Source organism: Cydia pomonella, chromosome 20 (genome assembly GCF_033807575.1).
Source record: "Cydia pomonella isolate Wapato2018A chromosome 20, ilCydPomo1, whole genome shotgun sequence".
Classification (NCBI taxonomy): domain Eukaryota; kingdom Metazoa; phylum Arthropoda; class Insecta; order Lepidoptera; family Tortricidae; genus Cydia; species Cydia pomonella.
Genome location: NC_084722.1, coordinates 6948313 through 6964370, shown reverse-complemented (window position 1 = coordinate 6964370; position 16058 = coordinate 6948313). Strand labels below are relative to the sequence as shown.

Below are 16058 nucleotides of genomic sequence, written 5' to 3'. Positions count from 1 at the left end.
TTTTTTCAAAAAATAAATGCGACGCCATACAGTCGGCGGTGTTATTTTTTTTTTCTTTTAAACATACGAGTACCTACCATATGAGGTATCAAATGAAGGCTTTGTGGGCAGAGCAGATTGCAATGAAACCAAAGCTTTTAGCTTAAGAACCGGCAATCATGCTAGCGAAAGTAAGGATTTACGGCATTGCTCGATTTTTCTTACAGGCGAGTGTGTTTAACATGTATTAATTTATTGTTTTTGACGGATATCCGGATATTTCTCAAACCCTACACCACCACACTTTGAGCCAACATCATAAACAAGAATGCAAACAATCAGAACTACCGGATTTGGCGCAAAGCACCCAGTAGTTCAGGAGACAAGGTTACTGGATTAAAAGGCCAATTCCAACAATATAATATGGTGGTGATCTAACATAGATTATAAATCCAATAAAAGTGGTTAGTTTAGGCTTCTGTTGTACAAATCTAATGCTTATTTTGTTAATAGGTGACGCGGAGTTGACAGCATAAAGGTATTTGTTAAGCTAGTAAGCAGTATATGCTTCCTTATTATTAACAACAACGCCGGATTTTTTTTTCATTAAGTCGGTGGAAAACAAGCATATGGCCCGCCTGATGGTAAGCAGTTTCCGTGGCCTATGTACGCCTGCAACTCCAGAGGAGTTCCATGCGCGTTGCCGACCCTAACACTCTGCCTCTCTTTGAACACTGGCAACCTTACTCACCAGCAGAAACATAACACTATGAGTAGGATCGAGTGTTATTTGGCTGCTTTTAAGGTAAAATAAAAACAATGTCAGTCACCATTTAGATATATCGGTGCCTCTAAAATGCTCAAAAATATCTAACTATGCACTTAAACGTCTTGATAATAGAGGTTTTGTTGAGATATTTGTGAACACTTTGGCCGCTCCGATATATCTGATGGCGACGTTCATGTAATAAAATATAAACGCGATAAATATTGCATATAAATGAAACAAATATCACAATGTTTCTTTCTAAAAATGAGAGCATATATATATTTTTTTCAATTATCTTGAAATTGTTACTACTTATAACGTGGAAATATATTAAATTAATCTATGAAATCATTACCTGATATCACATTATAATGGTCTTTATATGCGTACATATATATTGGTTTTATTACCCTCTGACTATAAAGATAAGAATGAGTATGTTTATCTTTAATATCAAATGTCAATTTTCATCACCATACATATCGGAGTCGAGGAGGCATTTCGCGGGCACGTCAGTTAGTAAATTCTGCAAATAAAAAAAAACGAGTTCAGAATAAGGTATTTGTACTTCGTATTTGTAACCTAGTATTTAATGATAATGACCCATGTTTTGTTATCCTTCTCGCGTCATATGACGGTCTCTATGATAAATGATTTTTATATGGAGTGGCTGTCGCGTAAATGTACCTATGTAGACATTTTTTTGAAGTTTAGCATACTAATTTACTTAGCATGTAACTTTTAAGAAATAAAAATACGGTTAAAACATATTTCATACATATTTTTTTAAATTAAATTCAACCAAGAGAGACTTGAAGGAACTGTCATAGGAATCATCATTTGACGTAATCATGTGTTATGATTAAATACCAGGTTACAAATACTTTATTCTGACAACTCGAAAATTTATTGATTTATTTGCAAACGTTATTAACTGATGAGCCCGCAAAATGCCCCTTGAGTGCGATTTATGTTTATCACACTTGCTCGTAATATGATCATTACACGTAGGCGATGCGGTCTGTAAATCCTAAATTTGTATTTACTCTTTTCCTCACAAGAATAATGAAAAATATGTGCCACGGGTGGTACAAGCATTATGAACTCTTGTGAACTAAGCCCTCGCCTTGGGCTTCGGGCTTCAATTCGCACTAGTTCGTAAAATATTGTTTACTGCTTGTAAAGTATACATTGGTGTCTAAATTTAACTTACAAGTTTTCATAACATTCGAACATCTTAAAAAATCTAACTACTTATACAAAGAACAGAAAACTCTGTATTATTTCGTAAGTATACACGTATGATGCATGTAATACCCGTGAAAGATGTCGTAATATACGTAGTAACTTACCTAATTAAACTGCGGCTATTTCAATATTTATTATCACTTTATATTAATTTGTAATTCAATATGTTAAGGTACTTAGATAATTGTACCACCACATATAAATATTTAATTATAGGAATTTAATTATAAATACATAATTACGAGTATAAAGATATACCCCTTATTCATAAACGTCTACTAAAGTTGACAAGCCGCTAATAATCGTTTGTCCCTTTCCATCATATCAATACGTCGGAATTAACGGCTTACGATTATTAGCGGCTTGTCAACTTTAGTAGACGTTTATGAATAAGGGGGTAAATTGATAACTAACCTTTTAACCACTTAAAAATGATCATCGAGGGTGCTCGTGTCGCCGCCGGTACGAAGTTACACGAAGTTTTGCATTGCGGCGAAATGAGTTGGATATTGTACGTCTTATATATCAACGGCGGTTAAGAATGGAATACTGGTAGCCGCAGTCGTAAAAATTAATTGGAATTGTCATTTTTCGTAAAAATATAAATAATAATGAGACACATCAAAATAATAGTAGCCAGTAAACAATCTAAGGAATATTATAAATTTATATTTACATTTCGGTTACCTCATTAGAGACACTCTCCCAGTCATCTGCCTGCGTAGCCAACATTCCAGTCGTTAACGCTCCGTAGCGAACGAAACACAACTGTCACTGTCGCACTATAGAAGAGTCATAGAGAGAGACAACTACGCTACGCTACGGAGCGTTAACTATTGGCATGTTGGCTACGCGGGCAGTTACGTCTATGTCACTTAGTTCCTGTCTTTAGTGCCAATAAGCCTCAATTGGATTTAATATCCTTTAAATTAGCCAATTAAAAAAACTATATCACACATTGAAATCCTTATCAGTTCTTATTCTCAAGGTCCGATAGGCTCCATAGGTCCCCTCATCCAAGTCGTCATGTCGGTGCAAGGATCGGCAGGAGTGTGTGCGTGTGATCATGTCGTAAGATCCTATGTTACCGCGTACTCGCACAGCGCTCTTGTGCCGTGTTCGTGCACGTGTTTCGGGCTTTAAGACTGTGTCATAGTATTTCCGTTCTTGAGATTGTAGCCATTTGGAGTTGGAAAGAAGCTTCTTGGTCCATTCATCTGAAAAAACGAAGACAGTAAAATATCATGTGCTACGCAAATCATAGCCGATAACTGGTTGAGGCCAAGACTCATTGTGGGCCGCTGCGCCATTAAGTATGTAGTTAGTAATTAAGTGTGAAAATCAGGATCGGTGTGTGTTAAGACCCTTACCTTGTTACCCTTCTACTGATTGACCCTAAATGCTTTGCTTCCAGCTTTGTTAAGCGAACGGCTAAGGAGTGGAACTCACTTCCTGCAAATCGTTCCCAGCCCACTATAACTTTAGTTTTTTTATTTTATTTGAGAGTGAATAGAGAATCTTTAAGATAAGCATGCACCATCCTATATTGCATCGGAACTTTGATTGTGGTCAAATGCTTACACATATCAAAAAAACATAGAGAGCTTACACGCTATTTTCATAAACAGTGGGGCTTGGCTCCTCAATCCAGTCAATCCTGGCGTGGCGTTTGCCACTGTTTTGAAGGGAAGACTTTCAATTTCATATAAGTACTAATAACGATGATGATAACTCAAGCAAAAGCAAGTCTGACGCCCAAACGAACGGTTTCTTGTTGCTTAGTGGATTTCTGATATCTACTTAGCTTTCCTTTCCTCCTCCTGTCCTCATAAGGACAAGGAAGCAGAAACTGGATCCTGGCTCAGTTTTATTTAGACTCTAACCAAGTTAAATTAATGATTTGTTTATTTAATTAGTAAAAGTAAAGATTACCATTTAGATCCTTCATGGCTCCCGCCTTCCCGCCATACTCATAAGGCAGCCCTTCGACAGGGAAGTAGTCTACACCCATGGCCGTGTTGATCTGCTCGTCGCCGGAGTGTATCTGGACCACTTTGCGTCGCCAGGGGTACAGGCCCAGATGCAGCAGCAGGAGCGACATGGTCTTTAGGCGCTGGGTGTTGATCACGTGGACCTCGGAGAAGCGGGTGGGGTAGGCTGACTGAAAACAACAGAAAAAAGCCCCATTTAGGTGGCAGTTTTTGGTTAATCGACTGAATTCATTGTACTTAAAAGCGCTGGTGGCCTAGCGGTAAGAGCGTATGACTTTCAATCCGGAGGTTGCGGGTTCAAACCCTGGCTCGTACCAATGAGTTTTTCGGAACTTATGTACGAAATATCGTTTGCTATTTAAGTACCAGTCGCTTTTCGGTGAAGGAAAACATCGTGAGGAAACCGGGCTAATACCAATAAGACCTAGTTTATCCTCTGGGTTGGAAGATCAGATGGCAGTCTCTTTCGTAAAACTAGTGTCTACGCCAATTCTGGGGATTAGTTGTCAAGCGGACCCCAGGCTCCCATGAGCCGTGGCAATGCCGGGATAACGCGAGGAAGATGATGGACTGAATTCATTGTACTCTGTATTTAGCAATGTATTGCGCTTTAAATTAGTATTGAAACCGGGAATTAACACAGTTACCTCTATAGTCTAGTACTGCAGTTATGGTACATAAGTTGAATACGTAATTAGGTATGAATACCAAGCTTCATTTTGTTATTGCCTGAATTTTTTCTTCCATTTATAATAATGGCTATACCTGAACGAATATATTTTAATAAGCCTATATAGTTGGGGGTGTTTTCCTTATTATTATTTGCTTAAACGGGATTTATTTCGTATAATTATTAAGCAATAAATACTTTGTGGAAATCCATATTGGGATGTCAATTCAAAATAAAAGTGGCGTTAAATATGGTTTTCTATAAAGGCACACTGGATGCGTGTACGTAGGCGTGCACGTGCAAGTTGTACTTATTATACAGATCCTTATGAGAGACGGCACACCGCTTGCCTGACGTGAACGGCTTCAACATTTTACGCAAACGTGCGTAAACACGCATACTCTGGCATTAAACGATTGTCACTTGGCTTGGCTGACTTGCTATGTCGAAAGTTTAAATTGCTGTTGAACAGAATTACAAACTGAATTGCTTCTTCTTCAAGAATAAGAAAGATTTTATACTGTTTTTTATTCCAGTGGCACCACAATCAATACCAATAATTAAAATTCCGTTGAACAAACACTATCTACTACAAGTTGCGCACGAGCGGTCTCATTTCATGGCAATTATGGAAGCATTCGAGCGAGAAACACACCGTCGTGTGCAGACAACCTAATTTGGTCTCATCTCCGAGCTAAATATGTGGAAGATGTGTTGTGTGTAACCGGCAGAAAACCAGTGCTTTACTCGAAAGAGTGAAGAGTATCACTGAGCCGTGACCCTTTTGTCCTGCTGCAACGCACACAGTATGTAGGTAGGTACTTTTATTTTATTTTATTGTTTATTATTTATGCCTATTTTGTTGTCTCAATTTTCTTTTGTGCTATTTTTATTTTGTTCCTGTAATAATTTGTGTTCTTTATGATGATTTAAACTTTATATTGTGTGTTTTTGCAGCTGCCAAATAAATGTTTTATCTATCTAACTGTTTAAAACCCTATTTAGTAAGTAGCAAAGTGCTTTTTTCAACAACGACCTTAACATAAGATATTGAAAAATTATCAACTGTTTGTTGAAAACGAGTAAGTATTTTCGTAAATTAAGCCGGTTGGCTTTATAAAACACATGTATGATCTCTTGTTCTCTTTGTGAATTTTTTACGACATTCGGTGAAAACACATAAAAAATTGCAGGAAACTGAGAAATGAAAACTATGAAATTTACCTTCATACACCAAATGAAGTCCTTCCAGTAGGTGCCTTTGAAATGATTCTTGATATGAGCCGGCTGTAAGTCACTAACATCTATGAACACCACTTCTTCTCCAGGAGTTGGATCCTCCCGTAACCTGAAATGCATTTGATCGTTAAAAAAAAAAAAATTCAGCTGTGACTTTGAAAACTTCATTTCCACGCTACGAGTTTCATATCGCAACTTTGACGATAGAATTTTAGTTTAGATACGTATGTACTTCTTTGAATTTGCATTGCTTACTAATTAATTTCCATCTAATTGGTGGTTTTTGTTTAAAATCTCCAAGTTTAAATACGTTGGCAAGTTTGGCATTTAAAATAATTGAAATAGACAATCTAGGTATTTGAATAGCAAACTTATTAAGTTTAAGATACGAAAACAATATTTATTCAAACTGTTATTATTCCAAGAAGCTAAAAGGATGTGTAAACAAGCTTCGATAGACAACAAAGAAACTATTGTCTAACTTGTCTGATCGTTATAATGAGCGGAGTTATTGGAAATTCGTGACAGACAACCTAGAATTTTCGCATAAACAGGTTTAAGAAAGATACTTTTGAAATTGAAGTGGATTGTCAAAGAAAATTTAGTAGCCTCAGTAAAATTACAATTAAAACATGAATATAACTTTTAGAACGCCATTTGACTTTAATCCTCATTTTTTCACAGATATGTGTTAAATTTGTTAAATATCAAAAAATGGCGCCATCTAATAGATCAAAGGGTCAAAGGTATGGCGAAATCGTTTCGAGCGATCAAAGTCAAATAGCGTTGTAAAAGTTTTAATGATGTGTCGAAAGATAGCAGTAAATTTACTGAGGCTGCTAAATTTTCCTTGACGATCCACCTCTATGTCAAATTATCTTTGATTAACGGCGCCAAAATCGGAAAATGTAATTGTAGAAGAACATGCCACGCTTTTAGGGTTTATCCAAAGGCTGCTAACGGGTTCCACATCGTCTGTTAGATCTTTTAACAGGCCAATGTTTTTTGAAACATAATAAACACTCTTTATTTATTTAGTCACTTTTCATAGAAATATCAATCTTCACTTGAATTGCTTGTCAATTTTAAAAACTTGGTCTTTAAGTTTTTATCCTGTCAGCATGATAATTTGATTAATCCTTTATTTTATATTTATGGGCCTTCAGTGATTCTGCGTGCCAGTTTGTACGTTTTGATCAAAATTACTATCTTGTGCTCACCGTATATCTAAGACCATAAGGACATAGCACCGGCCCCGGGACTGATGTCTAGCGGAATTGCTCTTATCAACCACTATCTTTATATTGTTATGAACTTACCGTTTAACTAAGACTCCGAGCCAGCGGCCCAGCAATGCCTGTGCTGAGTGGTCTGTCTAGATTAGTAGGTATTTAGGTAAGCGCTGACCGCAGCACCAACGTCATACGCCGTCAATACGATGAACTCACCGTATATCTAATACCATAAGCCAGCGGGCCAGCAACGCCCTCGCTGAGAGAGGCCTGTCTAGAGCAGTTGGTGCTGGTAACCGCACCAATGTCATACGTCGTCCGCCGACGCTGCGCGCTCGGAGGGGCACGATGTAGCTGAAAACAAAAATAAAGTTTCTTTCATTCTTAGGAAATTTTAAACTAGTTACCAAACTATTGATGATTCCAAAGTTTAAAGAAAATGTTCAATGCTTGCGTTAACGTTCTAGATTGGAAAATTAGGAAATCAACCCTGATTTTAATATTTGCGCTGTTAGTTTTTAAAAAGGGTTGGAATTCGGAATCTCGCTTGACATTCCTGATAATTTAGCATGAGTTTCTCGACTAGCAGGCCAGGAATTTAAAGAATCTGCAGCTTTTTAAGTACTGTAACCACTTACTATATTGATATAGAAATTAATCAGTGAAAATAATGAACTTTTATTCAAATAAATCGTAGATAAATGACAAATATAAAATATAGTTTCGCTCAACTTACGTTACCTATTCCAATATCTTTATGAAATGTACGAGTTCGTTCAAGTATGAAGCTCGTTGAGAATGTTTTACAATAATGGGAAATGCAAAAGCAATTTTATAGCAATATGCTACGACTTTTGTCACAAGCGATTTGAGTCTTCTACGTGCATATGCTCCGCCGTTCATCCATACGAGTATTCTACCGAAATATTACTATCAGAGTCAGAGCACCACGATTTAAAAAAAAATTGACAGTTTAGGAGAATTTATTTAAAAATATAAAAGCAGGCCCTTTAATATTTGTACCGACTTTTAATGGATTTTTTTTTTCAGTTACGTTACGCTTTGGACATACATGTTAACGTAACAAAATCAAATAATATTTCGAGGACTTCATGCTAAAGGGGCGTATAAGCAAGAACCCTACTTTTCAGGAGACACAAAAAACTGAATATCTTTTGTTACAATATACCGATTGTTCTACAATTTTGCATACAGTATTTAAATTACTATCTTTTTCATGTGTCATGCCTAGTTTCGTTCTACCTATTCTAAAAAGCAGTAATTATGTAGTTACGCCTCTTTACCACGACAATAATTTCCGACATTTAGGTTGAAATTTTTTGAAAAATACTTGAGATTTATGGTCGTATAATTCATATTTTTTTTCTATTCGATAATTTAATCATGAAAGGTGGAAATACTGTTAATAATTCGAAATACTTTAATTTTACAGTAATTTAGTCATCATTGTGTAGTTTCTTCAATTTTTTCTGATTTTTATCCTCCCGTCTGGGCTGACGAATCTATCGTGTAAGTATCCTTTATTTGTGGTCGTATAATAGGGCGCCAAATTATATTTTGAGTAAATGTTCATAAATTCATCTAGATTTTACCATTAAAATGATTCCTGATGGTTTTGATTGTGTCACAACTGTCCACGAGATCAAGCAATGTCGACTCGAGCTGGTTACCGATTGGGTAAGTAACTGTTTTGAATTGCCACTTTGAGCATTTCAGTGTTTCAATAGCCTCCGTGGTCTAGTGGTTAGAGCGGTTGTCTCTCGATTCGGAGGTTCTGGGTCTCACTCTCTCTCACTCACTGGGCGTCACTGTCAAGCAAAAGTCGCTTTGTGACTTTGTGAGACTATTCCCGGTTTGGCTAGGACATTGCAGGCTGAATCACCTGATTGTCCGAAAAGTACGGTGTAAAGTCGTTGGTGATAATAGAGGGAAAAATCGAAGGGAAAAGAAGCAGAGGGAAAAGAAAAACTACATGGATGGATAACCTTAGGAGTTGGACGGGAATGGACGCTGCCTCGCTGGGCAGAAAGACTGCAAATAGAGAAGAGTTTTGGACTGTGGTAGCCGACATCCGTTGAGGATATGGTACCTGAAGAAGAAGAATCTTACAACCCACACGATAAGAAGAAGTGTTTCAAAAGACAATCACGCCGCTTACTCGGATTTTTGCCTATAATAGCAGTCGTTTAGCCGTTCAGTGGGAGTTAGCGTTAAAACGTGTGGGCTTACTTAAGAAAACTGACTTAACTGAATTCCAATAAGATCATACTATTTGTGATAGTATTAGGTAAATGGTAGTCACTCAAAAGCCGAGTAGTAAAGAACGATTTTACAGAAAAGAATTGAAATCGGTAGTAAAGGATGCATAGAAATTGCTAAGACAACACAATGACAGCTTTACTAAAAAAGCAGTCAAGAAACAATCAAACGATTAAATTTAGAGTGCATTAACTAGAACAAAAGGTTAAAACTATCTTAAACAATAAAATATAAAATATCGGGCTGGGACGCGCTGCTGCGCGCGAGAAGCGCCACCGCCAGAAAGGCAATATACGGCTCCTCCAACACGCTACTGTCGGCGGTGAGAGAGTGGGACGCCAGCCCGCTGCACGAGCGCTGGAGGGGCTACCACAAGCCTATCGTGACGGGCTCAGGGTAACCCGGGACGCAGGTCCTTATTTGAATTTTATTGTTATTTAAATTTTAGGATGTTATTTAATTTGATTTAATTTTATTTTAATTTAATTTAATTCTTTTTGTAATGTGTAAATGTATAATGTATATGGAAATAATTTTCTGGAATAAATTTCATTCATTCATTCATTCATTCATTCATTCAAAACTTCTAAACAAATAAATACGACATCATTTATCGTCATTTCATAAAAAGAAACAATATTAAACCTTCTCTACTAATAAACTTAAAAGTAGTATAGCTAACAACTTAACCCACTTACGTCTCCATCAAATTATAACAGAGGAATGTTACACTTAAGAATTACAACCACCCCGACGGAGGACGAGTGGCTACAGACATATGAGGTAATCAGCCCGCAGCACACGCAGTGGGCCTTAAACAGCTTTGACTCATTCAAATCTCCAGGAATGGATGGGATCTTCCCTGCGCTTCTTAAATGGGGCGGGAAGCATCTCACTCTGAAGCTGACCATCGTTCTGCGCGCCTGTCTGGCTCATAGGTACGTGCCGAAGCAATGGAGGGAGGGCTTGACCTTATCTTCATACCGAAACCAGGTAAAAGCGACTACTCGGACCCCAAATCCTTCAGGCCCATCAGCCTGACCTCTTTCATGTTGAAAACATTAGAGAGGTTGTGTGACAGGTACCTTAGAGAGAGGGTGCTAATTCATGTGCCCTTGCATCCAAACTAACATGCCTACAAACCTGGCAAATCTACAGAATCAGCACTTCATGCAGTAGTAAGTAAAATTGAGGTGGCGATCAAAAACAGATCCATGTGCTTAGGAACCTTCATAGATATAGAAGGGGCTTTCGACAGGCTGAACCTGGTCAGCAGCATTACAGCAGCACTGGTAAGACATGGCGCGAATGCAGTTATGACAGAATGGATAAACAACATGTTGAGCCAATGAACCATCAAACTCGGGACGGGCGAAACACAGCAGGCATTAATAGTAAAAGGATGCCCCCAAGGAGGAGTCCTATCGCCACTACTACTATAGAACCTTGTGGTGAATGACCTGATCATCACACTAAACAATAATCACTATTACACAATCGGCTATGCTGACGACATAGTGATACTGACGAGCGGCAATCATGCAACTGCAAATGATTGTAACAACGAACTCTCAGTCAATCCTAACAAAACTGAGCTGGTTATGTTCACCAACAAACGCAACTTGGGAAACTTCCGCCTTCCCAAACTGTTCGACACTGAACTCCAACTATCTGCTGAGGTAAAGTATTAAGGGGTAATACTTGACAGCAAATTGAATTGAAGCAATCACCTAAACGGCAAAATTGACAAAGCCACAGTCGTATTCTGGCAATGTCGTAAAATGGTGGGTAGAACCTAGGGGCTAACCCCAAAGATAACTCTATGGCTTTACCAGGCAGCCATACGACCAATAATAAGCTTAAGGTAGTTTGGTGGCCACGCACCAAACTATCCATAGTTGAAGCTAAACTACAACGACTCCAGAGGTTGGCCTGTATGGCGACCACGGGCTGCATGAGGACAATACAAACCACGGCCCTGGAAGCCTTACTGGGCCTGCCGCCGCTGCACCTCTTTATACAACAGGAAGCGCTAGGCTACGGCGGTACGTCTCAAAAAATCTAATCTCTGGAGACCACCTAGGGTACCACACACCGAGATCCTCTACGAGTCGATAGGTAAGGAACCGCTAATAGAAGCGGTGACTGACAGGATACCCAGACAATTCGTCTTCGACAAGAAATACAAGATACAGTTACACGAAGAACCTCGTGAAGGGCTCAACCCAAGAGAGCTGAGAATCTTCACGGATGGAACAAAGGCAAGGTCAGGCAATGGCGCTGGAGTATTCTCAGAGGACCTAAACATACATATCTCAACACCACTAGGTGCCCACAACACAGTCTTCCAGGCATAATATATGGGCATCATAATGGCAGCACACGCAATCGCCTCAAGGAAAGTATTGGACTACCCCATCCGCATACTCTCTGATAGTCGGTCAGTACTACAAGCTCTGCAAAGTTATACTTTGACCTCAGGGCTAATCTACGAATGCCACAAAGCTCTGTCAGAGGTGAGCACCTCCACCAGCGTAACTCTGCAGTGGATCAATGCGAATGGAACGATGCGGCCGACATATTGGCGAGAGGAGGTTCGGAACTGAGGGTGGCAGGACCGGAGCCAATTATACCTCTGCCTTATGCCTGGCTCCGGAACATGCTGCGACACAACACCAAGGTAAAACACCAACAGTACTGGTCTAACCTAGGCACGTGCAGGCAGGCGAAGGAAGCCCTCCCGACAATCGACCCCGGTTTGTCGAGGAGGCTGAGACAGCTGAAGAGGCCACAGCTCCGGCTTTCGACTGGGGCCATAACCGGCCACGCCCCACTAAACAAACACCTACTAACCCTACGTGCTACAGATAGCCCCATCTGCAGAGCGTACATGGAGGCAGAGGAGACAGCCGCCCACGTCATTCTTAAATGACCAGAGCAGAGCCATCAGCATCAGAGCGCTCCACTTCATTGTTATTATTCGCACGAGATGCACACCATACTGTAATGCACTAGACACTGACTGAGAGACAGGCGGTCCTAGTGCGCTTACCCGCTTGACAGAAAGGGATAGCAATATGCGGCAATCAAGGACGCTGTCTCCGCGCCCCTTTGGCGTGGCATTATTTGAAGGCCAACGTAATTTTTGTACGGTCGTATGTTCATACGCCTCTTTGCCGCGACGCACTTTGAGGATAGTTGGTAAAAGTTTATGGTCGTATGTATGTACGCCTATATAGCGTGACACTATTTCGTGGTTCGCACTGTCACGTGAGAGAAGTATGTACGTACGCCTTTATACTCCGATGAATATTGGGGACTGAATGAAAATATCACTTATACGCCTTCAGTACGCCTTTTTGGAACGACATTAAAATGATGACTGTCAGTTATACGCCAAATGATTTTTTAATTATTTAATTAACTAATTGTTATGATAAAATTATGAAAAAAATTGTGCTTACGTATTGTTACAAGATGAATACGATGCCGTTAAAAACGAAAAATGGCATTTTTGCGTATACGCCCCTTTGGCCTGAAGCCCTCGATTTGATAGCTTGTTACCGACATGATTGTCATGAATAATAAACACCTACATTTCTAGTTTTATCAGAATTATGCAAGGGAACTGGGTCAACAACATACTTTGTAACCAACTTCCAGCTTCTACATGGAATGCTACTTATTAGCATTCACGTAAAAATAGTGAACCAAACTTAAAATTTTAAAAGAAGCAAGCTCCGATGAAGTGTTTGATCAGTTTTTTCAAAGCTCTTTTTCAGCCATTTCTTTTATTCTATGGTTTGCAGAATATCTCAGGGAAAGCATTGAGTTTGGTCAATCGAAGTGCAATCTGTTATGCTCGAATAGTTCCGAGATATTCATATTCATAGAGGAAAATGCAGGCAATATTCGATGCGCGCACCGAGTGCTTGAGTATTATTACTATAGCTTATCAAGCGTAGGCGAGTCGATGACTCCAGATATACAATGTAAGTGGACTAGCATCATCATCAGCATTGGCATTTTATTCATTATTCATTCGTAAACTTCGGAGGGGGAAGGGAATGGTATTTTTTTTTTCACATTTTCCTTCATACGTTAATCTTTTTTCACTAAGAAATGTTTTGTAATGTTCAATTTGAGCTATTTCAAATGATACCTCACTTGACCTCGTAACTAGACTTATTAGAAATTTTGCCCCCTCTTAATTTTTCCATAATTAATATGAATAAAATAAAATAAATTACACTTCCAATATGTCTGGGTTAGCATTGTTCATTAATATTCCAAATTTCAAATCGATAGCTTAAGTACTTCTCGAGATATTTAGCAGTGTGACAGATGGTGCGACTCTGTCAGTCCAGACTCGCACCATAAGGGTTCCTTTTGTACCTTTTTGGTACGGAACCCTAAAAACACATTTCAGTTTATATTGTTTACGCACATATTTATATGAGAGGAGCTTACAGTTAAGTTTTAAAGCCCTTAACTGTGGCTACGTCTAAACGAAATACGCGAATATAAATCACTGTACAACCCAATTTGTTCTACCTTATGGCTCACCCATGCTATGGCTTTCTAAACCATATGTCACTCTGAAATGAAGTAAAATAATAAAGATTAATTTGGAGAAAGAGCCATTTGAACTTGCTGCTACTGGAAAATTCCAGTAGTAGCAACCCGATAGCGGCAATCGTATTTTTCATCCCATTGAAGACACCTTAATGTAACCATGGTTCTACAATAAACGAAATGAAATGAAATGACATCTCCCTCCGGCAGCATCGCGATATTGTGGCGGCAGAAAAGTTACCCTGGCCTCTCACCGTCCTCGCAACACGGGATTTCTTAGAAACTATACTGTAAAAGATTTTTTAATCTGCCTGGGAGTTTTTTTTTTTCAAATTTCATTCGAAGTTGTTCAAAGTTTTAAAGAATTAAATATTTTACACGACTTGAGACGCCGCTTAGGTAAGTTTACTGAAGTATTATACTTAAGGTCATCAATTTCCCGTGCTAATTTATACTGGTTTTGTTAAACAGTTTAACTACCGTGCTTTAGCAACCGTACAGAATTACATAGCCTTGTCTCCATAAGTACTTAAGCCTGTATCGACCATTTACAATATTCCCGGTGATATTTTATATTTAAACGGGGATAAACTTATGCGTACTTGTTTTAAACTCTTAGAGATTGTTGCGAAAAGTTATATCGTACAAAATGCACAGTAAATATTAAAGCGAACGGAAACTGGAACTTTAGTTAAGTCATTAGTCTTTAAACTGTCGTAAAAGCGCCGTATCATGATATTAACGATGGCAACTTTAAAGCTGCTATTGGGATAGGAATTGTTTTAATGTGGAGCCTACGGTTCAATTTGTCAGAAACTCAAAAGTGGTATATGGGAGCGCAGAGTCTGATTAGTCAAGTGTACTTGGCAACCTCCGCTGCAGGTATACAGAAATAACTCCAACGTAGGTAGTTCGTCAAGAGATGCAGCAGGGGTGAGTTCGTTGACTTACGCATCATGGCAGCTAGACAGAATATATACTCGTCATCCGGATGTAGCTTGTGTCATAGCTCAGTGAGTTCTCCCGGGCCTCTAACCCGCCTAACCCGCTGGTGGCCTCGCCGTCATTTCCGCTGCATGAGGTCAGGAATAAGTCTAACGTAGCTAGTTCGTCAAGAAACGCAGTAAGGATGAGTCTTATCTTGACAGCTAAACAGAATATCCTCGTCGTCCGGTTCTCGTTTGTGGAATAACTCAGTGAGCCCTCCCGGTCCTCTGGCCTTGTAATACCACCTGGTGCGTTTGGTGGCGTCATTGCCTCTGCATGAGGTCAGGAATAGATACATTTAACGTAGCTAGTTCATCCAGAGATTCTATAAAAATTTACTTTATTGTTGACTTACGCATCTTGACAGCTGGAGAGAATATCCTCGTCGTCCGGATGTCGTTTGTGCCACAACTCAGTGAGCCCACCCGGGCCTCTGGCCACATAATACCGCCTGGCGCGTTTAGCGGCCTCGCCTTCATCCCCGCTGCAGGTGGTCAAGAATAAGTCCAACGTGGCTAGTTCATCTGGCGAGGCGGCGCGAGTGAGGTTGTCGCGGGCCCATCGCTGGGAGAACGAAGCTGCCGGCGACATACTGCGTCTGGAAAATGACATTTTGCTATTGTTGGTTTACATTTTTAACCCCCGCTATTAGTAGATTACAAGTGTACAATATCTATGTCTGACTTTGTCATTTATTAGCTTATTACCTAATCCAAAAGTTGTCTGGAAGATACCGCTCTTAAGCGATAAGAGCGTTTTTATGTCTGATTCTACTAATAGACACTTGTACTGTTTTTCTTTTTTGTGAGGTGTTTGAAATAAAGAGAATTTAAGTTTTATTTTATAATCAATATTTGAATTTACCTACATAGGTATATAGGTACTTAAAATAAAGTGTAACAAGAACATCCTCTTATATTTTACTTTAGTCTGCAGCGCCAAAGTTTGGCGAAGTTTCTCAATAGTAATATTTCTCTTAGTTCAAGTCCTGTTTGCGTGTTAAAAACTTCTGGAATATTTATATTTCGAAGTATTAGAAACAGGTTTGTGGGTAACTTGAAGTTATGTAGCTGTAGTGCTCTTTATTA

At 39.1% G+C, this 16058-nt stretch overlaps 1 protein-coding gene across 1 annotated transcript in view; it reads right to left on the bottom strand.

The window, feature by feature from the left end:
- Window positions 1–749: 749 nt before the first annotated feature.
- Window positions 750–16058, bottom strand: part of LOC133529393 (uncharacterized) — a 31845-nt gene continuing 16536 nt past the window's right edge. Inside the window, exons 2-6 of the mRNA XM_061867097.1 lie at window positions 15326–15568; window positions 7345–7482; window positions 5882–6005; window positions 3929–4157; window positions 750–3213 (exon numbers count right to left, since the gene is read on the bottom strand). Coding sequence (XP_061723081.1) covers window positions 2948–3213; window positions 3929–4157; window positions 5882–6005; window positions 7345–7482; window positions 15326–15561 — 993 coding nt within the window. The 5' untranslated portion in view covers window positions 15562–15568 and the 3' untranslated portion in view covers window positions 750–2947. The remainder of the gene's footprint in view (window positions 3214–3928; window positions 4158–5881; window positions 6006–7344; window positions 7483–15325; window positions 15569–16058) is intronic.